Raw genomic sequence first — 26,448 nt, forward strand, 5'->3', positions numbered from 1 at the left:
TGGAGTTCAGGAAGCATCTTGACAGTGTTCTCAGATATACAGTCTTATTCTGGTGTGGTCTTTTGTGGGGTCAGGAGTTGGACTCATTGATCTTTGTGGGTCCAACTTGGGATATTCTGTGATCCTATAACACATTTCTGCCTTCTTGGAATTTATCTCCATTACAATAAAAAAAAAAAAAAAGATAAACAAACAGAAACATTGGCTGCCCTGTCCAACTAGAAGCATTCAAAGAAAAAACACCATTTATCTGCACATTCTTACTGTTGCTGTTGTAATGTCCTGTCATATACCAGAAGCTGGAACACCCCCAAGACCATCGTCCTTGGTGAAAAGGCTATGACAAATAGCCATGTGGTATTGAAGATCAAGCATAAAAAAATCAGAAACATAAGAACCTGCACTACATAGGACAGAAATGGATCCATAATTTAGTGTTATTACACAGTCCACCCCACATGTTATCCTAATAAGCTTAATGGCATCAGGGAAAAGGCAGCATTGCTCTAGCCATTATGCTGGAGATAATAGACAATGGTGCTGCAGGACAGCAGCACTATCAGTGTGTAGATCCTATACCAAAAGGGACCATTGTGACCACGCTGCTTTTCCTCCTCAGCAACAAAAAGCTTTAAGGCTCTTCTGAATGAATTACTGTTGGAGCTATTATCTGCCTGGCCAGGCACATCCTGAATGAGAAATGCCCAGTGATACAACATCCAATAGAGCATTTAAGTAAATTGCTTTAGCGATTAATTTGTCTTGTCATTAAAATTTTACAATTTTCCTGGTTTTATATTTGGCCAGCGCTAAGGCCAAACAATTTGCTGCTGTTAAGTACTGCCTGCCGGAGCCCTTCTGCTCCTCATATAACTACTACACATAGCAAGCAAGTTACCAGCAAGTTTTCATTTTCTTAGCTAGGATAGAATGAGATCTGTGGTATCTAGACAGTAACTACTTAGCATTGTCTGTCTGAACCCTTGATATTTATCAGCTAATTTCCCGAAAAGTGGATGTCAGAAATTTGGATTTCTAGATTTAGCTCCACCATGCTCACTGGTCAGGAAGAAATCACAGATGCTTGCCAATCAAAGCAAACCTCAGGTATACTTGTGATACTAGGACCAAAAGATTCAGTCTGATGACTGTCAGGTGACAATGAAGTACAAACACAGCCTACTTCTGTACCATAAACCACTGCCTCACATGGGACTGTACAAACATCTCTTGCTTTCCTCAAAGCTCTCAGGAGGGCTTCTCTCAAAGGCATTATCTCCTGTAATGAAACAAAACCTATGACTTTACAGATTTTTTAATATATTATTTAAATATCCATATTTTCTTCTGAAAATCACTTCAGCAATAAATAATCAGTCTACCTCCAGCCTGTGTAACTCTGTTCTGCCAGCCTGCATGCACCAGTTCTTCCTGCAGCAGGGTCAGCAGCAACAGATGAGCTGTGATCGCTGGGACTGGGTATTAACAGTTCTGGAATTAAACTGCTCTCCTCCAAGACTATGCTCAGTTTACAGTTGTACAGGCAATTTACAGCCAAATGGTATGAAGGGGGAGATCTCACAAGCATAAAATCATAAAATCATTTAGGATGGAAAAAACTACTAAGATCCTCTAGTCGAACCATCAATCCAATCTCACTACACCCAGTGACTACATCCCTCAATGCCAAATCTATACGCTCCCATCAATGCTTCCATGGGAGGTTGGTCATGATAGAGAAAGGCAGAGTTCATGGTTTGGTTGTGATTCTTCACTTAGGGTAGCTATTTGTGTTAAACAGTTCTTTAGTTATAGAATCATTAATGCTGGAAAAGACTTCTAGGGTCATCTAGTCCAACTGTCCACCTACCACCAGTACTGCCCTCTAAACCATGTCCCTCAGTGCAACATCTACATGCTTCTTGACCACCACCAGGGACAGTGACTCCAGTGACTCCACCACCTCCGTGGGCAGCCTGTGCCAGTGCCTAGCCACTCTTTCTGAGAAGAATTTTTTCTTATATCCAATCTGAATCTCCTCTAGAACTAAGGCTTGAGAGATGACCTGGCAAAGTGCCTTCTTCACAGAGAAAGCAAGATGGAGGGACGCATTAAAAAGAAGAATAACCTTCCTTATACAGATAAACAGGCATCCACACATAATCAAAATAAATCAGAAATAACATCTAGGCATTTCTCTGACACAAAACAGCAGGGGTGATTTTATCCTGTTTACCTGCTGTGATGACAGCTCTGTCAACATTTTCCTCTCCAAGTCGGACAGCTCTAACATATACGCATGCTCGAGCATACCAGTGCACCCAAACACACATCAAGTACATCTCCTGCACCCAGAGACAAACCACCATGCACTATTATCCACCAGTTACAGAGATTTCATGAGACGGGCAGCAGCTTGTGGAATTGCCATTACTGCAAGTCAGTCATGCCAGGCAAATGCACTTGGCCAATCTGGTGCAAAACACAGTAGTCTGAATACCAAAGAGGATGGGAAGCAAAGCCATAAACTGCAAACAAGGCCCTGGGATTAGCACTGAATTCCTAGTATTGACACAACAATCCAGAAAATTATCCAAAAAGAGAGCTCACAGCATAGTACGTCACAACCCTTGAAGACAAGGACAAATTCAATTCTCTTTTCTAGGGAAATGTAAATATAAGCTGTCATTGCTTGTTGCTGTAAGAAATTTGAAGTGGTAGTGTAAACCATATTAAAATAAATTCCTTCAAGGACATTTCACTATCTTAACATCAAAAAAGTTACACCATTACCACATTGTGAGGAATTTGGAAATGTCCAGTCAGCATTGTCACAGCTACATCTAGGACTGCAGAAAATAACTATATCCTGAACAGTCTACACTTAGCTTAAAAACAGTTTTTGTTCTGCTCAAAGTATTCTTGCTTACTGAAGTCCACTTCTGTTTACAAATGCAGCATTACACTACTTTACACATTTTGAACTGACGTATTTTATAGGCTAGAGCTTTCCTACTTAACAACGTCCATTCCTTCTACAGGGCTGAGCAGCTTTCAGCAGCAGCTATGGAGTTTCCTCATCTCAATTGATGGTTTCTGCATTGGGCTGAAGGGGAAGACAACATACTTACAGATTACAGAACTGTGATTTTTTTAAGCAGAAGGCTGGTGTGGAATAATATCTATGTTATGTATGTAGAAGTATGGCACCTGACTATGTGTGTAGAACTATAATGCTAAAACAGTACACTGCAGAAAGAAATCAGTTAATTTTCAAGCTACTAGTAGAGGTTTTGGCTCACAGATTTGGATGAGTTGGTTTTATTTTGAGACAGTTTGATACAAAAAAGCTATTAGGACCTGTGTTTTACATATTTGATAATACACAGTATAGTTGCTTGGAACTCCTTTTACTTTTACTCCATGAGCACCAGCATCCTCCTTAGTTTTTTACTCCAAGCTAGTTTTTACTCCAATTCATGGATTGCCACATGCATTTCCAATTTCAGTCACGTAAATAAAGATAAGACGGCTGCCCCTGCGCCCCTCCCTTACACATACACACACACACCACCTTTTTCAACAGGAAGAGCTGCTTCCCTCCCACCTTACACAAAACAATCTGATAAGCACAGTTTCCAAGAGAGTATTGCCAGGGGGTTCTGGGGGAGTTCCAGCCTGCTTCTTTATAAGCTCTACCCGACCACTGTCAGTGTCACACACAATAAGCAGCAGTACAAGAACCCAAGACAACCTGGTGTAACTGTTAACAGACTTCACAGGGGACTGGTTATATGCACAAAGATTACTCACATGAGTAACAGGGTCTAAAACTGGGCACTTCCTCTATTTTTAGCATGTATCCACAAAGAATGATGGATTTCTGTGGTCATTTTTAGATGCATCAGTTCAGTTCCTGCTTCCAATGCATGGTTTCTGGCTCTTATCTAATCATCAGCTTGCTGTGTGTGCTTATCTACGTCACGTCTGAGACCAGCCTGACTGGATGGTGACACACAGTGGAAAATGCAGAAACAAAAGTACACATCAGATACAGCACGCTCTTATTTATGGAAGCAGAAGGAAAAATGGAGAAGTAAAAGTGAAGTGAACAAACACACCTATTCATCGCCACTGTCTTACCTTCCTATGGGTCCCAGATCTCCAGAGTCCTGGCTGCCTGCATCACTGGGTGTGCTCACTGATTTCGAAGAGGGAGACATAGGGGTTGGGACTAAATAATGAAAATAACAGGTATCCCATGTTAACACATGCAGCGACTGCACTGATGAAGAGCAGTGTCAGACAAATCAAAACCAATGGACCAAAATGATAGTGGATGAATGATTAGGAGAGTTTGAAATGGTGAAAGCAAATAAGGAAAAGGAAAGAAAAAGAAAAGGAAGAGAGTCAAGTGAATTTTAAGTCTTCTGGAAGTGTTAAAACTGACATGAATTTAGACAGGACTGAAAGCCGAATGTGATTCCACAACTACTCAGTGATTGAGATATCTGCAGAAATAGCACTTTTTACTTGGTTGATACTTTAAAGTTGACTTGCAAAAGATTTTAAATGTATGAAGAAAAACCAGGGGCTTGTCTTGTCAGAAAGCTAAGTGAACTCTTCTGGTAGCTAAGAAGGCAAAACAGAAAGCAAACTGCTCGAATTTTCAATTTAAAACAAAAGCTGCTGTCCATTAGATATGTTCTAAGACTGCAGTGCAGAAATGACATCCAAAATAAAAGTTAAATAAGGAAATCCAACTAAGTTAAAATAATTTCCCAAAGATGGTGAGAATACTCATTAATTTCCTTAGCAAACATTTTTTCTTAAATAATTTGAACTGTATTAGATTGTCATTTTGGATAGGACATGATTTCCACACTCAAGGAAAAGTTTCCCTTGGCTTAGACACTATTTGCACGCTTTAGAAATGAATTTCTCTTTGGTTTGCTGGGGCTTTGGAAGCATAGTCATGCAAATCCAGCTTTGTTTCCCTTAACAGGAAAGGGAGATCATAGCTCAAGGTCAGCCCAAGTTTAAGCTCTTCAGCGAGGAATAACAAAAAAGTAGAAATATCTTGATTTCTTTTAAAATGGTTTCTCAAAAATATTTAAAGTGCAGGAGTGGCTCCAGTTAAGATTTAGCACAAGTGTTATTCAATGTGGCTCCTTTGAAGAAAATACAAAAAGGAGTTCTAATACAACAGTGAGGTTTCCCATTTGGTTTAAATCATGTGCATTTCTTTTTATAGATCTAACTGAGTGAAACTTTAAACTATTTTGTTACGCTCTATAATGCATAATGACAGACCTGTCAAGAGACTTGGATTTTCCATGTGGTCAAACATTTCACACAGATTCTTACTAGAGACTGTCGCAGAAATGAATGCAGCATGGAAAGTGAATTCATCTTCATGACAGCCCTGTGGCAGGTTACAGGTACAACATGGCAGTTTATGTAGTCCATGTTCACAGTGGGATTTGGTATCATACGTGAAGGTAGAATTAAGCCCTCCTTTGTATACTAATTGCAGGTGTATACAAAGGGAGTTAAGGAGGACAGAATACTACTGTTTAATTAAGATCATCTTATATGTGAATTTTCATAAGCTTTCAATAGCATCAAATAAAGTAACTAAGATAAGAACTGACATCTTGCAACATTAATACATCTTCATTTATTTTATGAGGAAGCGTACCCACATTTTTAAGATAAATATGAATATTCTAGATCCGCAAATATTAAAGATTTATCAAAGTGACGTGTTTATATATACATCACTAGATAATTTACAAAACATGTTTTATGATACATTAAAACAATCCAACAGTTACTCAGCAGACATTTTTTTCTGAGAATCAGTATTTCAAAGTTCCAATCAGTAGATCATAACTTATTAAAGTGGTAACTTGTCCCAGTAAGTGTCAGCTGATGCAAGTTAGGGACTGAATTCATCAGCGCACGATTCAGAATGGCACTATTTACTTCCATACAGAGGTATCTAAGTGCTTTCTGAAGTCAAGGCTTCAGCTTTTTTTTTTTTTCCTAAACAGTACAGGCGAGAATATCTAGAGGTAAAATCCTAGAGCCAGTGCCAAATAACTTAACAACAAAGGCTGGTACCTCCAGAGGTGCCACTATTTCAGCTAAAACAGTGAGAGTGATTCTGTATTCAAAGGAGGGGAAAGCACTTGAAAGAAAAGGAATGAGAAATTGAGAGGAAGAGGGGCACGGCAAGACAAGGAGGAGAGAAAATGGGAAAACAAAGAATGAAGCAAGGAAAGAAATTTCTCACTTCAGGGCCACCTAATACATCAGATAGAATGTAATCAAGGTAGCTCATTTTCAGATACTATTTTGCCACATAATTTTCTGAAACTGAGGACTTCAGATTCTATAATTTAAACAACAAAACCAAAAGGTTTAGCCAGGTCAAAAACTACAAAAATATTCTGTTGATATGTTTTTTGATCATTGTGATTTGTCTTTTTATTTTCCCTCTCCTGTTTTGCTTGATCTTTAGTGAAAATAAATGGGAGTCCCCATGTAACTATGCTCCACCTTCCTTAGCAAATGCTTGTATTTACGAAACAAAGACTGAGGCTAATGGGGTACAGCACTTCTTATATTATTTGTGGGTCATCAGGTGTGAGAGAAGACCTAATAGTCCATCAGAAAAGAAATCACTACTGGTATGCAAAACCAACTCGCATTTCTTGGAGAAATAAAACAATGTTCTTGGCAATGGTAAGTACTCAAAATGCCATGAGCTGGTATATGTGAATGGTATGGTAGGCATTCAAACAGAAGAGTTCACTTCACTAATACAGCCAAAAATCAAAAAAGCAAAGCATGCTTCAATAGAAAGAATGCATTCACTGTGGCAGAGTTGAATGCTTTATAGTATGCTCCTCTTAAATACCTAGAGGTGGTTCTGGGGATATGCCAATGCTCTGCAACAAAGCTTCTGTCTCTCTTCTCTTGCGGTCTAGGTCAGAATCTTCTTGAGCTGGCTCCTTCTTTTGCTGTAGATCAGCCTGAATTAAAATATAAATATAAAAAAATTCACATATAATCAGCTCTAGCAATTGTGTGTGAAGAATATCTATGTACCATTGCTTAAGAAAACTGATATTCACTTAGAATGTACAGGTAGCTAATATGTACTGTACATATGTTACTTACAGTACTTCTCCCTGCCTACATAAGAAAACTGATCTTTGCCTCTCACATATCAGAGGCAGCTACTCTGTAGAAAAATGAAAGCCAAAGGGTTTGCTGACTCCACACATCACAACTCAATAGACTGAAAATGCCAATGTGCTGACTTATTCAGCAAACACAGACACTGACCAGAGAGTAACAGATATCATGACCCCATCCCTGCTTTCTCAGGGAGCAAGCAATAAAATTCCATTGCACTTTGGTGATACTGAAGGCCTACGTTCGGTCCTAAGCACTTGTGGGAAGTAAAAATACTGTTGTAGAACTTCAACATCAAATAGGAGCAAAGAAGACGACTAACATCTAAAACAGTAATTTGACAGCCCCTGGCACTAACAGCCAAAACTAGCAATCCACCAGATTTTTCCCTCTTTGTTTAGACAACTACACCTTCACAGAATCAAGGCAGAATGTTAAAGGTTGGAAGGGATCTGTGCAGGAAGCTTCTTGGAGCTTCCACAGGTTAGCCTCCATAGATGGAGCTGGTTACTGATGACAATGGAAGTTCCAACCACTCCAGGATCTCCACAAGGCATAAAATCAGGCAGGAGGAAAATTCCTCTAGCCATTAGCTTGCCTCTCATCTCTTTAATTTGTTAACAGGCTAGTAACGAACACTGAAGATGTTAACATTTAAAGTTTTGCTTACAGAGGATTCACACAGTGACTCTAGGACTCTCACTGGGATACGTGCTGGTAACTGCACAAAAGTGTCTCAGATGAAAAAAGACAGAAACGACAACCAAAACTGGAATATGGATTTCTTGGATCACATCACAATTCCACAGTAATTCTATGAAATTCATGTACAATATTAAAGTGTCAGTTTAAAAGGAAACCAGTTATTAGTAAAGGATAACAGGTGCTTTAAACAATAGTAAGTGTTGACATTTGAAGGAAAGGAAACATAATCACTTAATGCTTCTCTGACTTCGCATGAAAATGAATATCCACTCCCTGTCAATTCTCACCTCTGTTCCACTAAGTGAATGAATAAAAAGAAGTACAAATCCCTTAATGAAAAACCTAATGCATATTGTCAAGGACAAATAAACTAATATGTCAATCAAACTTTAACAGAACTGAAAGATGCACCCATGCCAGAAGATGAAAATGCAATTGCAATTACATTTTACTTTCCTGGAGAATAATAATTGTAAATCTGTTACCTTAGCCAGTAATCAAGCTGGTTTTCAGAGAGCAAAATACATATTTAGATTGTAATGGCTTGAAAAAAAACCTAAGACCTTTTCCTGTCTTTCTGCATTCTCCACTCCCTTTCCATTGAAGGAAGACCCAGGAAAAAGCATTGTGGCGAATCAATTTTTCTTTCTACACACACATGCACATCATGTTGTCTAAACTGTTGTCATCCGACAGCATGTTAGTTTTAAAAGCAATTCCCTCACCCCAACTTTCTTGACTAAAAATAAGCATTTTGACTTTAAGGTTAGATTGATATGGATTTGGAGATCTCATTCCACATGACAGTTACCTTGGAGTCTACAATACCAAGATGTCAAAACCTCAGTGAGACCTTTCTGCAGCACGAGCTATTTAAAAGGTACTTCTGCATATTTACCTCTTTCTTCTTCCTTTCTTCTTCCTTCCGTTTCTTTTCTTCTCTTATCTGAGCCAAGCGTTGCTTTTTGCGCTCCAGTTCTGCTTTTAAATCACTTTTGTCCGACATTTTGATGTTGCTGGAAACAAAATAAGGAAATGAAGTTGAAAAGATAGATTTTTTTCCTATCTACTGAAAACAAAACACAATTCTATCAAAAATAGTGCTTATTGCTACAAATATACCCCTACAGAGTCACTGGCCCTTGGAAGGGGCAGGATATTTGTTTTAAATCTCAAGAAATTAGATCAGAATATCTCCAACCATGGAATGTATTTCAAAATTGTCTTTATTAGAAAATCAGTTTTGTGAAGCAAAGTTCAAAATAATGCTTTAATATTTCTAATGAAGCTGATGAAAGCTGAAGGACATCAGCTTCAGCAACAATGCCAGACTGAGTTACAGAACCACAGATTTTGATTTTAAGCACATGAATGAGCTCAGCCCAAAGTGGTCCAATGTATCTTAGACAACTAGGAATTTAACTGGCAGAAACTGGAAACCTGGAAGCTTTGCTTCTGTATGAGCCTTGAGTGGCTGCCATCCCACTAATCTCTCCCATCCCGTGCCACATCCAAGCACAGGCCACCAGTCCCTTTGCAGCAATGGGATACATATGATACCAATCATTTACTACAGTTCTTTGAACCTTACTAACACTGCAAAAATTCATAATCAGAATCACAGATAATTTAACTATTCTCTAATATCATAATCATTACAGGCTGTCATCTAACTTTATCAACACTGATTTCCTTCTTAGCACTTACTTCAAAGACAGTCCTGACTAATAGAGGCCTTCATGGAAAGAGTTAATTCTGCCCTTGACCACATCCACAACTGCAACTCGAAATCAATCAGGTCGATGGCAACTTCACATATACGCAATGGAAGTCTATTGCTTGCTCAACGCATGGGAAATGAAATGGCAGCTCTCCATTAATACTAATGAGAACTCCATCTGCACTGCTGCCTGGGTGGGTTGACAACAAGAATGTAAATCTATATGGTAAAAATGATGTGGGACTTTCACTCGTCATCAATTGCTCTGCAGTCATAAGCATCCTTCTCCTCAAATGATAAAAGCATAATTAGCCCACGATACAGAGACACTGTCAACAAAATACTACCTGCATTTTAAGTGCAGTCTTGGCCCCAAACGTTTTGTTGTCTTAACAAGTATTTTCCTCTAATAAAAAAAGAAGGATAAAATGTGGAATGATACGAGGGAAATACTGAATGCAAGCAGCAAGTATAAGAGCAGTGCGAGGGATGCCAAAGGGGTATCTGTGCAGAACACACCACTCTATAATACAACACCCAACTGAAGCCCACCAGCAAGAGCTCCACTCATCCTGCCTGGGACCACTACAGGTTCTGCACCCACCGCAGCTTGCAGCTCATTCCCACAAGAGAACTGCTTTCCTTTCCCAGCCCAGGGCCTCCTGGTTCAACCTTCTACACAGTAAATGGCACAGCCAAGATGAACACCAAAGCATCAACAAGCCAGACCATGGAGTGCTCTAGCTGTACGCACATTGTGTGCACTAGCAGTAAGCAGAGGACCACCATTTTTTCTATTCCTCTACCACTGATCCTATTTACAGTGATAATTCAGATATTGCTCTGAATATGAGAAGGAGAAATCAAGGTTATCAGAAAACTTGCATTTGATACTGATAAAACTAAGCAGCAGCACCTTCACCGACACCAATCTGTGAAATCACTTGATATCAGCGAGCTATTTTTCAGGCGAGAAATGCCAGGAGAAGAAACTGAGATTTTTCATGATGGTGCAAGCAGCATTTTGCCTAGCAGCCTGCTCAGGATTTGTGGATGTCTCCAGGATATGGCTGAAATCCCATTTAAAGTCATTTTCCTAATCTGTTGTGCATATTTGAATTCTTATTATGAAGTTTCCCCTCTGAGCCCTTCGGACTAGATAGAGTTTTTGCATCCTTTTAGTTCTGCAGTTTGGCAACTGAGAATGAAATCCTGTTTCTATGCAGAAAATATGCTAATGCATTTTAAAGCTCCTAACAGAGACCCAGAGGGCTTGGCATCCCTTTCAAGCTGTTTGTCAGATATCAATGAATGGCTTTTAAAAATTCATTCCCCTAATGTCAGGGAAGCTAGCTGATTTAGGCATCATATCCTTAGTGCCTGGCCCCTTCTTTACAATGCACCAAGTCAGGGTGATCAAATACTATTATAACTTTGCCCTATTTTTAACAAAACAGAGCTTATGTACAACAAAGATGATGTATTAAATCTCTTTCAAAGAAAGTTGACAGTTTTGAGTTACAGAAAGAAATTCATCTCAAGTTACTTTCTTCCTTCTGCAGTCATTCCTTATCCGCCTCAAGCAGCTTATCAGCCTCCAAATTTGCCATGTAGTTTCAGCACAAATGGAGCACCATGCACATGGAAGCACCTTCCTCAGATGTCAGCAAGGCAGCAGTTAGAATGGAGGCAGAGAGCTGATTCACCCATTGCTCTGCTTGGTATCAACTACGGAGTTAGCACTCTGCATTCATTACTGGGAATACATTCCTGATAATTGTAATTCTGTGTGCCAAAAGGCACGCCATAGGAAGAGAGATAAAGGCAAGCAGTAAAAAAAGGGATTTGCTATTCACATTCTCTGTGATGCAAAATGACATCCAAGGCTTATGGATGACCTCAGCTTCCCCAGCCTGGAGGATCCACTGGTCAGAAGGAAGCAGTAAGGAACACATTTTGTAGCAAAATCACTAAACCATCTATCTGAGAAAGAACATATAGGATCAAACACAACGAGCACTGCATTAACCGGAGAAATAGTTCTCCCAGCAGGACAGCAGCCCCGGGTTCCCTTCCATGAGGGAAGTGCATCATCTTAGATCCAGTTTTATTTTATGTGGCCCAGGTAACCATCAAGTGACACAGCTTCTAAAGGAGAGTCCTTCCAGTCCAGCCCAGCTTACAGCTCAAGTGCTGAGACATGTTCATGACATCAGGCTGGATGTGAGCTCCCTTGCACAGAGCACTAACCTGCACTTTCCACACCCAAAGGAAATTCTCCTTTCTTTGAGCCACTGGATAAAACAATCTGCTCCTCCTGGTATGATTTTTAAATGAAAATTGACTGTTGTATTTCAAAATGCCAGTTTTCCCTGTATGCACCACGTGTGCCCCAGAGTCCTTTCTCAGGCTTGGAAATGAAGACAATCCCACTTACACATGACAGGGCCACCTGACCTCCCATCAGGGCAGCACCCAGGTATGTGTAAATACAGTGCTGAGGCTTTGAGAACAGCATTCTTGGCCTTCACCACCCATCATGCTCCCCCTGCTATACCCACATGGCTACAGCCTAGATAGAGTTATCTTTACTATCAGTTCAGGTATGGAAAAGAGAAACCATGCATCCTAGAATATGATTCTGCATTACCAAAAGCAGATATCTAAACAAAGCCCCAAAGCCGCCAGTTTCCCCCCAGTGGTGATAAAGGGCACTTGGTTAGTAGTTATGTTCTATAAATCTCCATTGTAAATGTCTTAAAGTGGTTGAGATGAATCCTGTCCCTCCTATCCTCCCAGCAGTTCTTGTCACCCTGTCATACATGAAATAAGAGCTTTGGGAGGCCAATTACGTTAATCTTAAATAATAACGGTGTTTGTGTAAACTCTGCTATACAGAACATACACAGAATGTCTCCATCCACTTCCCTCACAGGTGGTAACATCTCATGACTATTTCCTCTGTGACAGCAGTAAGCATGTAAACATGGAAGGTGCAAATAACAGTGTTCTGCACTTGAGCTGCCTGAACGCGATGTAAAGTCTTGTACAGACACAAGCCAGTAGCCATTACAGTTCTATAGCAAACAACGGGGTTCTTATTAATGATCTTTAATCATAGTATTTGAGCAGGTATTTCTTATGAACTGTTTCTACAAACACTTAACAGCAAGAACAGCCACAAGATGTGAAGAGGTCTAGTACAACTGCAGAACTAACACACGGATACTTGCAAGAGTAAATCCGCAAAGCTGCAGAGGTACAAACTCATGGACTTGTCAACTATACTCAGTCCATAGTTTGGACCAAATACAAGAACAAATAAGCACAGAGTACACAATGAATAGAGTGAAAACAAAGTCAAAGATGATGACAGTGAAAAATTCTACCAGCAGAACAAGAAAATAAGTATTACCTCTCCCTTCTCTCAAAGCCTGCGCCTTTTTCCTAGACAATCTCATCTCTATGCCATTGCCAAGCTCACCTGAAAAGAAACTTCAGTTTCCCAGGCTAGTAGGAGATGAAAAAGCCTACAGACTTTATTGCTTTTTGTTACTTAGGGGATTTTTACATGCTGTTCATACAGCATGCTATGCTGCAGAACTATATACAGCATTTCATGAGCCTCAAAATCTTTTATCTTTGTGATTATCTCCATATCAAAGAGGTTCATCACACATTGTTACATATGACATTAGTCAGCACATACAACTAATTGACTGGTTAATATACTTCTCTAAAATAAAAAAGCAAGATTCTTCACATTTAAATGCCTTAATAAAAAGCCAGTTACTCAAGTCCAAAACTGAAAGATAAAGTATGTTGCACGATAAGATATATTGCTCAATTATTATCAGTTTTAAAGAACAGCTTTGTAGACTAGGAGTACTGTTGCTATTGAAACTATTACAAATGAAGTTTTCTACTGAAAGAAATCACTCATTTCTACCATACACAAACCACATTCGTCTCTCTTCTATAAAAACCAACACATTTCCCACAGTTACGAGTATCATACCTTTTTACAGTAGAAAACATTCCCGTGGGATCTACATGTGACTTTTACAAGTGGAAAATATTTATTCAAAGTGTGAAATTGTACAAAGCAGATCAAGTTCTTTGGTCTGCAAGAAACCAGAGGGATTTGCTACTCTAGCATAAATGCATTCTAATCAATAATATTCATTTGAAAATAATGTTTGAAACATGCTTCAAACAGGCAAGAGGGGCTAGAAATATTCTTCTGACAGCAACTTTTAATAAATACAAGAGCACCTATTTCACTATGCATTACAATCTGTACTTGACATCAGTCATGTAACCCAAATATTGTTGTTAGACAGACACATCAGTATTTACAAGATCACAGTAGTGGGTAAATATTTGCAGATGCAAAATCTCAGCACTTGCAGTACTTTTAAAAAACTCCTATATTCAGAGAAACTATTAGTAAAATAGGAGAATTTTTCTTTCTACATGACCTTGTGGCAAAACAGACAGGCTTTTAACACTACGCCTGTGTATTCACTCATAAATAAAATTGTCTATTAAGTGTTAGATTCCAGGAAATGTATCATTTTTATCCTTCAGCTTTTTCACAGGTTTCTAGCAGGTGGTCAAAGGTCTTGTACTTTGTGCTGTGAAGGTTTGCATTCACGGCATCCAGAGCTTTGGTGCTGTGCTTCCTCCTAGTTGCTATGCAACAGGTCAGTGCATCTCCAGCCTATTTATTTCAAGGCTGACAGTGCATAAGATATGTGCCCACAGCTGTTTAATTACACTTCCCTTATAATCAATTACCATTTAATCTTTTCACTCCTGTTCTTCCACAATAGCCCTTCTACAAACAGAACTCAGTTACAGCAGAATGATGGGGTCCTTACACAGCAGTATATAAGCAAAGCTCTTCCACTGCCTATTCTGGCACAGACCTTAGTGGCAGTGAAACATCACTTGCTCATCACCTCCTTCTCTCATACCCTCTTAAATTTACCATTATCTTTTCAACTCCAACAAGCATAGTCCCATGAAAGAGTCATCAAAGTTGAAGAGAACTACTTGTTGGCAACAATGTGCTGGAGGTAAGTAAGAAATGCACAGCATTCCATTTACAGTTGTAAAGAATCCCACGTGCTAACAGGTTGCTTTTAGGATTACACACCAAGAGGTAACCAAGTTGCTTCATAGTGTAATATCCTCTTTACAGAATTCACTGAATGTACTACCTCAAAGAAAACTAGACTGTAAAACAAGTATTTAAAAACCTCATATCTTCCCTCAGTAAACATTAAGAGCACAGTTGCAACTATCTCAGGTATGCTGGGAAACAATCCTCAGTAATCCAACATATCCCAGGATCCAATTCAGCAATAAGGCCCTAGTTACAAAAAGTGAAGTTTTTAATAAAACCATCAGCTGCATGCCTGGCAACATTTTGATCTCGTGGAATACAAGATTTCTGGGTATTTTTGGTCATTTCCTCCCCTATCAGCTTCTCTTATCTCTTATTGTTTGGTTGTATGTCATCTGTTCCATGATATCATTTGGAACTTTCCCAGCCAACTTCAGAAAGGAACTAGAGGACTTGGCAAGATACTTCAAGAAATTTTCTTAATATTCCTTGAAAAAAACCCAAATGCAAGTGATAAATTGGTATGATTTTAGAGATATATGAGAGAGATGACAACATCTTGGAGAATGAGGGATGTACCTGATGACCGGAGGATAGCCAATGTCATTCCAGTCTTCAAAAAGGGCAAGAAGGAACATCCAGGTAATCATAGGCCAGTCAGCCTCGCCTCTGTCCCTGGAAAGGTGATGGAACAGCTTGTTCTGGATGCCATCTCCAGACAATCGGAAGAAAAGGAGGATATCAGGAATAGCCAGCATGGGTTCACCAAGGGGAGGTCATGCTTGACCAACCTGGTGGCCTTCTATGATGTTGTCACTGGCGGGGTGAATGGTGGGAGGGCGGTGGATGTAGTCTACCTTGATTTCAGCAAGGCATTTGATACTGTCCCCCATGACATCCTTATAACAAAGTTAAGGATGTGTGGGATAGACGAGTGGACAGTGAAGTGGGTTGAGAACTGGCTGACTGGCAGAGCACAGAGGGTTGTCGTTGGCAGTGTAGAGTACGGTTGGAGGCCTGTGACCAGTGGTGTCACCCAGGGGTCTGTGCTGGGTCCAGTCTTGTTCGTCAACATCTTCATCAATGACCTTGATGAGGGGATAGTGGCCACCCTCAGCAAGTTTGCTGATGATACAAGGTTGGGAGGATTGGCTGACATGCCTGAAGGCTGTGCTGCCATTCAGCAAGACCTGGACAGGCTGTAGAGCTGGGCAGTCAGAAACCAGATGAAATTTAACAAAAGCAAGTGTAGAGTCTTGCACCTAGGGAGGAATAATTGCATGCACCAGTACAGGCTGGGGGATGACCTGCTGGAGAGGAGCTCTGTAGAGAGCGACCTGGGTGTCCTGGTGGACAACAGGTTGACCGTGAGCCAGCAGTGTGCTCTCGTGGCCAAGAAGGCCAATGGCATTCTGGGATGCATTGAAAAGAGCATGGCCAGCAGGTCAAGGGAGGTGATCCTCCCCCTCTACACTGCCCTGGTGAGGCCTCATCTGGAGTACTGTGTCCAGTTCTGGGCTCCCCAGTATAAAAAAAGACAGGGATCTCCTGGAAAGAGTCCAGTGCAGGGCCACAAAGATGGTGAAGGGCCTGGAGGATCTCCCCTATGAAGAAAGTCTAAGTGAACTGGGTCTCTTTAGCCTTGAGAAAAGAAGACTGAGAGGGGACCTGATCCAGGTTTATAAATATCTGAGGTGTGGGGGACAAAGTGGTGAGGCCAGACCCTTTTCAGCAGTGTGTGCAGGCAGGACAAGGGGGAACGGACAGAAACTGCAGCACAGGAGGTTCTGCACGAATGTGCGCAAGAACTTCTTTACGGTGAGGGTGACAGAGCACTGGCACAGGCTGCACAGGGGGGGTGTGGAGTCTCCTTCTCTGGAGATGTTCAAGACCCGCCTGGACACCTACCTGTGAGACCTGCTGTAGGGAACCTGCTTTGGCAGGGGGCTGGACTCGATGATCTCTTGAGGTCCCTTCCTACCCCTATAATTCTATGATTCTATTATCTCATCCACAAGCTGAAGATCCAGACTTAGAAGAGAAAGAGCCATATATTTCATGTTAGTAATTACAGTTCATTTTGTGTACATCTTTTTAAATAATATTCATGTATCAATGATATTGGCTGCTAATAGATATCCACTTCTTCACAACCTCTATAAAATACTTGATTCTACATGGATCTTTATCATAACAGTACCAAAATGCCTCCCAGGAGCATAGCAACACCTAATGTAGAGCTACACTTCAATAGTCTCTCCTGGAGTGGAATGATGATTCATTTTCCCCTTCCAGCAAACATTTCAGATATTAAAACACATACTTCCAGTCCTTATTGGGCAATAGAAGTAAAACAGAAATAAGAAATGGAAATAAAAGTGACCTCTCTGACATTTCTACCCTCCTCATGAAACAGTCCCAGTGGTTCACATCCAGCAACATGATATTTAAAGCCATCTACTCAGACATGAAAAATGCACACTCTAGTATCTGCTCCTGGACTCCGTTAGTACAACAGCCAGATAGATATCAAAGATGAAGGGGTGCTGCTGACATGCAGGTTTTCTGGTAGACTTACCCAAATATCAGCTCTTTCTTAAAACACTTTGCCTTGCAGGTGATGTTCGTGAGCATATAATCAGGCTAAAAATACTATGCAACCTGGTCTAAGAAGTCTGCTTTGGTAGGAGGCTAGACTAGATGATCTCTAGAGGTCCCTTCCAACCCCTACAATTCTGTGATTCAATGCACCAATTTAATATCTGAAAGCAATACACCTAAATCTTAAGAAAGATTTAGATTTAGGAAATAGTGCTATAAGAAACATGTAGTCTACTTCATATGATTTCTCATCATTTCTAGGGAAGCAAAGTGGAAGGAAGAACACTCCTCATACACTTGCCAGTGCCACTTCTATGACTGTAGTAACAAAGCAACATGAATGACCAGTGGTAGTCTTAGCCAGTCATACATTTATATGTGGGAAAATGATGAGCTAAGAGGAGATTATAAATGCAGATACATAACATTATATTTCAAAAGACATAAGAACAAAGAAGAAAAGAATTAGTATGCAAGAGGGGAAATGGAACCAAGTCCAGCACTGGGAAGGCTTGAGCCCTCTGAGTTCACTGATGATAGGAAAATGTTAAGACTGGAGGTTCAGATCTGAAAACAGTCAGTGAGTTTTAATACGTTTGACCCAGAGAATATACAATGTGATATTAAACCAGAGAAATATTATTTTGTGATTCACTATGTTCAGAGTGCTTAAAAGATCCAGCCAAGCTGAAGGGTGTACTACTCGCTGTGCCACAGAGACAAATTGGAAGAGACTCTTCCAGTTTTGAAAAAGTTTCAATTCATACAGTGCAGTGGAGAAAGAATGAGTCATTCCAGTTTTACCTAGGAAGAACTAAGACAAATTAAGGCCAAGGGGCTAAAGCCTCTCAAGGGCTTGTTACTACAATGCTCAGCAAGGCCATTTTAGGGCATCTGATCCTATAAAGATCCCCTCTTCAGCCCAGCTTCTTACAGATGTCCTGGACTGAGAAGTCATTGTGATGAGCAAGCTATGCTGGCAGCATGAAGCTGGTTGGACACTCCATGCCTCATTACTCAGCCCTGCCCAAGGACAGCTGCCTCAACTCAACATGCACAGTACACAAACCCTTCCCAGCAGAAGACAGAGGCTTCTCCTTTCACAAAGGTGAGACACATAATCCCTCTGTTTAAGAAAACACTGACAAGAAAGAGTCTGCCAACCTCTTTAATATATTTTCACAGTGAGCAACCTACCCGAATGGGGAAAACATTTATGTTGAGGAGAATTTATCTTCTGTCGCTTGCTTATTTACTTGTTCTCCTTGAGAATGCTGAAAGCCACCTCTCTAGGGCAGCTGTAGGCCAAAAGATGAGAAAGATTAGAGGTATAGAGAGTGCTTTCTCAGCCACTGAAGATACTGCCTAGTAGATTATTATCTGCAGAAGAAGCAACTATGAGAGAGCAAATACTAGTCCCTAACTGAGGCCCCTGGGTTCTAGTCTTTGTTACAGGGTTAGTTTATATTATACCTAATGACTGTTTAGTTTAAAGTACAACACTGTATTTAGTATCTGAAGACCAAGACTTCACTTGCTGGACACTTAATGCAAGGAAGTTAACAGTCACTTCTCTTTTTTCCACAGCTATTCTGAGGCCCAAAGAATCTTTGACATTTATTCGAGGCAGCTTCAGGGAAATACTGAGAGGGCACTTTCAGTAGAAGACAGATAGCTTGCTGATTAGAGCACAGATGTGGGCAACAACCTTTTTAAGCAAAAGCAGAAATTACCAGAGACCCCTTTACACTCCTTCAGGTGAATCTCCCTAAAACCAGGGTGTAGTGAAAGGCAGAGCACATGCCATGGGCCAGAGATCCACATGGTGCACAGTCATAGAACTACCAAGGTTGGAAAAGACCTCCAAGATCATCCAGTCTAACCATCCACCTATAACCAATAGGTCTCTTTGCTAAGGGATTTGATTTAGTAGTTGGGTAGGGATAGTGATAGGAGGATGGTTGGACTAGATGATCTTGTAGGTCCTTTCCAACCTTATGAACCTATGAACCTCACTAAACCATATTCCTCAACACAACATCTAAATATTCCTTGAATATCTCTGGGGTTGGTGACTCCACCACCTCCTGGGCAGCCCGTTCCAGTGTCTAACCACTCTTTCAGAGAAGTATTTCCTAACATCCAGTCTTGAATCTCCCCTGGCACAACCTGAAGCCATTCCCTCTAGTCCTACCACTAGTTACAAGAGAGAAGAGGCCAAACCCCAGCTCACTACAACCCCCTTTCAGGTAGTTATAGAGAGCAATAAGGTCTACCCTGAGCTTCCAAACTGAACAATCCCAGCTCCCTCAGCTGGTTCTCCTAAGACCCATGGCTCCAGACCCCTCACCAGCTTCATTGTCCCTCTCTGGACAATTGACTAATCCTTGTATTAAACTATATTACAACTTTGTTTGAAAAGATTAATATTTCACAGTGACTGCCTGATAGTTTTTCCTTCCCTGTCCTCTTTAACTGATACAATGCGAGTAAACAACAGTCTCGTATGTGAAGAAAGCACTGCTGTGGGAAGTGTGGGGAACATTAACAGTAAAGCTGCAAAGACTATTTTTTTTTTAAATCTTAGCCCCTTCCAGGCAATATAATCTACTGCTGTCTTTTGAGCTTTGCACTTTGAGTGTATGAGGAAGACCTAAAGAGCAGTATTTTATAATTATCAGAAAAAAAGCACCAAATTTGCACATGGTGCTGTTAATATACTTGAGGAGGCCCATCCAGGCCGACAAACCAGGCATGCCTCTTTTTTTTTTTTTTTTTGCTATTAATCAACTTTCCATGAAAAAGAAAAATATTGTGGGAAATAATGGTGCAGTTTTCCCACGAGCTCTTTCAGTACAGAGAATGGCATCACTGTTTTTTTTGTCTCCAGCACAATACCTTCCTACCCCATCAGCATAATTTTAATTTTTTTTTTTGTATTATTATTACTACTATGGAGATACTGAAAGGCAGGAATACAGCGTTCACAGACTGTGCCAAATGCAGCAGATTACGTACATGAATAGCCAACTGCACACTAGGGGGTATGATTTAGGTCAAATTTCTTACTTCATTCCAAAAGGTTATAGATTTTTAAGCCATTCATTGTTCAATGCACCACACAGCTTGCACCCATGCTCATATATAACATGAAATATCTTTTCACAGATTTTTCCAGAATTAATTTGTTTTCCCAAGCAAGGAAGACAGGCAGAAGTGGATAGTCTGTAACAAACTGCTATGCGTGTAACAAAGCTTTGTGAGTATTCAGAGCTCAAAAAATGGCAAAGAAAAAGAGATTTGTTTAGGGGCAAATGGATATCTGAAATCCTTTAGGATTATAATACAAACCACTTTCTGGTTCAGCAACTGCTCAAAATGTAACTAGAAACAAGTTCATGAACAAAACCAATACAATGTTGTACAACTTCAAGTAACGTGATTAATGAAAACGGTGATTCTCTTGTATTACCTAAAGAGAAGACTGACCACTATGAAGCTACAGTTTAGATAATGCCCCAACTTCGTTTGCACTGTGAGAATCGGAGAAGAAAACCTTTTAAGTGCTCAGTCAATGGAATAGCCTTTAAAGCAGCATGGACAGCACCAAATACAAGGAGCCACACTAGATAGCAGTCTGGGTGTTTTTTTAAACGCGACTCTATTTTGCTACATGTTTTAATTTCCTCAAAATATACAATAGCAATCATCTGAAATGTCTTTGCCCCAATTACCAAGTGACCTGGTAACCACTCTGATCCTAACAGTGGTGGCCTAACGTGCAAAACACGAAACAAGGACATGCCTTGAATAGTATGGATTTAATACCACTTTCTATGCGCTTCAAAAGCTAAGATCTGTGTTAATGGATACAGAATGGAAGGACAGAACAGTTTAAAGCAAGAGAGATCCATATTTTCTCAGCAGGTGGTCTAGGACCTCCAGTGAGTCACTCTCAATAATAACACAGCGTAATTTGGGAAGATAGATTTTGCTGTAAAATTCAGCCTGAAAATATTACAGTTGTACGTTACAACAGGCTTGAAGATATGGAGATACATAGATGAGTATAATGAGTATATCCTCTTTTACAATTATTTATATATTTAATCATACTGGGCAGTTTTGGATCCTTCCAGTATTATAACTCCCCACTGTTTGGACACAAAACACACCATGTCTTTCTGCTGGACAGAACTGACAAGTGGGATTTGGAATATACCATAGAAGGAAAAAAGAATGAGAAACTTAAACCAGGTCTCTCCCAGGGAGAGGTGACAAAAGAGAAAGGAAAAGTAGTGAGGAAGGAATCGGTATTAGCAAGAAGGCAAAGAAATGTAAAGAGGAGAAGATATCAATGGAAACAAAGCCTATATCTATCAAAGATTGCCTGTGTAACTGTTTTCTGCTTAGTGGCAGTAAATGAGCCCTCTCCCTCTGCTGAATTACTCATTAATTATTCTAGGGCCAAACAGAGAGAGTCAGACAGCACCTGGGAAGGTGCAGCACAGGACTGAACCAGGTCCATAAGGGACGTTTGCACCTCAAGACAATACACCCTAGACTGCAGGCACAGCAGTGAGTTACATATGAAAATAGATGAACATGTTCTTTTATTCCAAGATTAACAGCCAAGAATCACAAGAGTCATCTGAGCAGTGCTCATTCATCAGGTAACACAGTTATTTGCATACGGGTCGGAACAGCAGTTACACAAGACCTCTTCCAAAGACCTCTAAGTCAACACAATCACTCTTTCTGACTTCAGTAAGAGCACGTGGCCTTCAAACAAGGCGCACTGCTCATTCCTGGACTCATTCTGGAGGCCAGACTCACTCCCAGAGTAATCACAGAGATGCTCCTCATAGGACTGAATCCTCTGCCTGCAGCCCCTGCACCAAGTTCAGTGTGGCACCACACTGTGCCATCCTCTGAACACCTCCAGCTCCGTGCCTTCCACGGCTGCAGGACACTGCCACACATCCTTCTGCCCCAAAGCAGCAAACAAGAAGTGCTGAACATGGTGAGAGATGCCTCATCTCCATGAGATCTACACATCAATCTGCTTCCAGCTTCCCGATGCTCCTGCCATCTGCCTGGAAGTAGCCATTTCTCAGAAAAGTTGGCAAGCTTATGGCACCTAAAATGAACAGTGTTGGAGGAGCAGGCTCATGTAGACTGTGTACTGCCTTATTTTGAGTGCTCACAGATGGCCAAGCGAACAACAGCTCCTAATGTCACGTCTGAGTAAAAAGAGATAGTGTGGTTTTAGACGGATAATTACCGAATAGTGAAAGGGACATATTGTGTCTATGTGAGACTCAGACAGAATGGTGTCTCCCTCAGGCTGCCTTTGCAGATTTGCAGACACTTTTCCCCCCCCCCAGATTTTTCAACTTTTCTGTTTTTAAGCTGTATCGTTTCTTTCGTTACCATTTCTTCCTGCCTATATAGGTCGGCTGTGCTGAAGACCATACAATCGCTCACCTGGAAAGCAAGCTCCCTTACGGCCATATGAGTGTGTATTCACCTGGATTGCTTGTGTTGCTCCAATGAACTAAAATAAGCTACACCAGGTTATCTTCGCACAGTTTTACTAACATCTGTATAAGGTTTACTTTGCTAGCATGCTCTATCAGTACTCCTCCTGGAAAATGTCCCTTTTATAGACACATACTAAATCAGTGGTCATTATGGGTGTTGTTTCTTTTTTTTTTTTTTTAGTGAAAATATGAAATAATCAGATGAATACTGCACTAAGGCAATAATGGCTGGCTGTTGCTGCAAAAAGTGTGAAAACATGCCTTTGCAGAGGCCCAAACCCACAAGTATTTCAGTGGGGACTTCTTTTAAACTTCTCTGGAAGTTACAGCCCAGGGATATACAGGGGGGATCTTAGGGTGAAGATCCCACCACCATCTCTGAGTAGCAGCTTGCTTTGGCACCAGGCTCTGAAAGATCCCCAAATTCCTATCTCTGTTGTTAGTCATATCATGCTGAACAAGCTCAACAAAGCCCTGGAGACACAGCATCAGTTAATGAGACTGAAAAGTCCTAGAGAGTCTGTGAACATATTTTAAAGCTCCGTGAGAGGACGTCAGGTCTGAGGAGATGAAACATCTCATATAATTACTTATATTGTCAGTAGAAGTACAAGAGCTCCAGAAAACGGCACATACACCCTTTCCCTCTATGCTCTTACCTTTTTTTCCAGTTTTCCTCCCTTATCTCTCTCCCTTCCCGCCCAATGCCCAGCACACTGTAGTAGTGAGTCCTCAGTCAAGGTGCACTGCATCACTTCTATCAAAGTAGCTACATTCTTGGTGCATCATTTTGCCTAACAACACAAAAGGCAACTGCTCAACCAAGGCTTTTATCTGTGAGAGATGACAAGACAGGAACCCAAAGCTGGAGAAACACAGGCTGGAAAACAAAAATGTATTATTTAGACTATGATGGGGCAGGGGCATGGAGAACGTGGAAAAATTCAAAGCTAATCCAAACCTAAGCAATTGCCTCCACCTTTGCAAACCTGCTGTAACATAAGGTCCTCAGAAGTCTTTTGAATACCAAGGAAGGAGATAGCAAGCTACAATGCACAGAGCAGTCTGTGTAGAGGGAAGGAGGAGCGGACGGGGCAACACATTTTGTGTTTTCATAGATGACTAATTGATGTTTCTAGGAAACATCACAGAGCAGCTAATACCAATGACACCAAGCGCTCCTGGAGGTGAAGACGTAGGTGCAGCCCCAGTGCAGGGAATGAATACAGTTACACGGAAGACAGATGCCCTTGCTGAGAACTGTAACAAAATTACAGTAAGAATGAATGAAATTCATTCTAAGAATGAGACTTCTTGCTAGAGAAGTCCTCATAAGTGAAAAGAAAGTAGGAAGAGGAACATAAGTGAATCAGAAAGGAAAACACATAACTTAATCCCATTAACATACAGAGAATGAGTGAGGCATTTCACCAAAGCACATAGGTAGCAACAGCAATGAAACTCTTCCCAGAGGCTCTGATAACACCATCTACCAGGAGACAGATGCACAGTGCTGGGCTTTGAATTCCCACTTGGAAACTGATTTTACAGCACTGTGCTTCATAACATTTAGAGTAATTTCAGAGGCAATTCAGTGTCCTCACGTGGAAATGAGGAGCAAACAAAACCCAGTGTGTCAGGGTAAATTAAGAGGCACAGTGCCAGAGCCATGTGCCAACTTCACGTCAGGTCTTTGCATTTCATGCCTGCTGTGTTAGAAGGCTGCATTGCTCAGTCTGGTTATAAGCTTTATTTTACACATATTCATAGCTGAGTTTTTTACTTTCTGCCAATGTCAGCATCACTGCAGAAACACACTTTGCTCTGGTCACAGAGAGAGGGGCTTTGCCTAGGAGATGCCACGGGGCCTGTCTGCTGACCCGGGGTATTCCGGGGGGGGTGTAACTGCAATCACACCCTTTTGACAATGTATATAGTTGACTGCCAGCCCCCCCCCCCCCCAAAAAAAAAGGCCTCTCACCGATCCCACCAACAGGCAATCACCCCTGGAACTGGAAAAGATCTCATTCTCCATTTACTATCACTGCGGACTTCAGCAAACCCTCTGTTGCACACGCTGCGCTAAAAACAAATTAAAGACGCAAAACTTTGCTTTTTTCCTCCCTCTGCGTTAACCTCCTCGGCGCTGAGGCTCAACGCAGGCAGCATTGCGGGCCGGAGCCGGGACCCGAGCAGGTGCGGCGGTTCGGGGCTCTGCCCACCGCCCCTGCCCCGCCTCGCCCATCCCCGGCACCGAGCGCGTCCCTCAGCGGCCGCCCGCCGGCCCGGCAGCCCGCGGGGAGGCGGCACCCCGGCGTCCTCCGGCAGCCAGCAGAGCCCCACACACCGCAGCAAAAGCAGCAGCAGCAGCAGCAGCGCGGCCCCCACCGGGCCCCGCGGTGCCTTACCTCCGCCGGCGCCCGAGCGATGCGGAGCGGCTCCCGTTGCCGCGCGGCTCTCACCGAACCCCGCAGCCCAAATGGCCGCTGCCGCCGCGGCGGTGCGTGGTGCCGCCCGTTCCTGCGGCAGGACCGCCGCCGCCGCCGGCTGAATGTGCTGTCTCACGCTGGACAGGCTCCTCCCGAGAGCTGCCGCCTTCCTCCTCCCGCCCCCTCCTCCTCTTCCCCCGCCGCCGCCGCTCGGCAGCCCCGCGGGCGGCAGAGAGGGCCGAGCGGGGCGGGGCCGCCCCGTGGGGTTTGGGCGCAGAGCCCCCTCGGGGGCCGCCCACTGTAGGACCCCCTTCGCTGCTCCGAGATCTCATCACTGGCACCCCCATGCTGGCGCAGCCTTCGGAGTATGGCAGGCCAGCCACCAGCTCCGTTGCAGCCTGGCCATCATCCCTGCCTCACCGTTGCCTCCTGCGCAGCCCAGCTGTCACCCTCATGGCTGCCTTCGTGCCTCCTTCACGCCAGCCTAGCCAGCATCTCTACCGCAGCTTAGCCATCACCCTTCAAGCAGCCTACATATCACCTCATGCCTTCGTAGTCACTACCTCCGCTGCCACCTTGGCATCGGTGTCCTGCCCATCACCGTGACCTGGCCAAAAGAATCATAGAATACTTTGAGTTGGAAGGGGCATTTAAAGGTCACCTAGTGTAACTCCCCTGCAATAAACAGGGACACCTACATCTAGATCAGGTTTACTCTGAATCCACAGTGCAGAGACTGATCTCGAATGTTTCCAGCCATGGGGCATCCTGCACCAATCTGGGCAGCCTGTTCCAGTTACCACAAAATCTTCCTTACATCCTATCTGTATATCCCCTGCTGAAGAGTCTGTCCCCTTCTTTCTTACAGCCCCTCTTCAGATAGTGAAATGCCACCCTCAGACCTCCCCAGAACCTTCTCTTCTCCAGGCTGGACAGACCCAGCTCTCTCAGCCTGACCTTGTAGAGGAGGTGTTACACCCCTTAGATCATTTTTGTTGCCCTTCTATGGACACACTCCAGCAGGTCCACATCTCTCCTGTTCTGAGAACTCCACATCTGGATGCAGTACCCAAATTGAGCACTCCCAGCATGGAACAGAGGGGCAGGATCGTT

At 42.1% G+C, this 26,448-nt stretch overlaps 1 protein-coding gene across 7 annotated transcripts in view; it reads right to left on the reverse strand.

Moving 5' to 3' along the window:
• DYNC1I1 (dynein cytoplasmic 1 intermediate chain 1) overlaps window positions 1–25,550 on the reverse strand; it is a 179,263-nt gene extending 153,713 nt beyond the window's left edge. For 3 of the 7 annotated variants that reach the window (XM_065731268.1, XM_065731271.1, XM_065731266.1), the window contains exons 1-4: window positions 25,315–25,550; window positions 8,810–8,927; window positions 6,926–7,040; window positions 4,144–4,285 (exon numbers count right to left, since the gene is read on the reverse strand). In XM_065731268.1, coding sequence (XP_065587340.1) covers window positions 4,144–4,285; window positions 6,926–7,040; window positions 8,810–8,917 — 365 coding nt within the window. In that variant the 5' untranslated portion in view covers window positions 8,918–8,927; window positions 25,315–25,550. The remainder of the gene's footprint in view (window positions 1–4,143; window positions 4,286–6,925; window positions 7,041–8,809; window positions 8,928–25,314) is intronic. The other 4 variants (XM_065731272.1, XM_065731269.1, XM_065731270.1 and 1 more) reach the window with 2 other exon arrangements.
• Between the last annotated feature and the right edge of the window lie 898 nt (window positions 25,551–26,448).

This window comes from Cyrtonyx montezumae, unplaced genomic scaffold (genome assembly GCF_038088225.1).
Source record: "Cyrtonyx montezumae isolate F1298 unplaced genomic scaffold, pur_monq_1.0 scaffold_14, whole genome shotgun sequence".
Taxonomy (NCBI): Eukaryota; Metazoa; Chordata; class Aves; order Galliformes; family Odontophoridae; genus Cyrtonyx; species Cyrtonyx montezumae.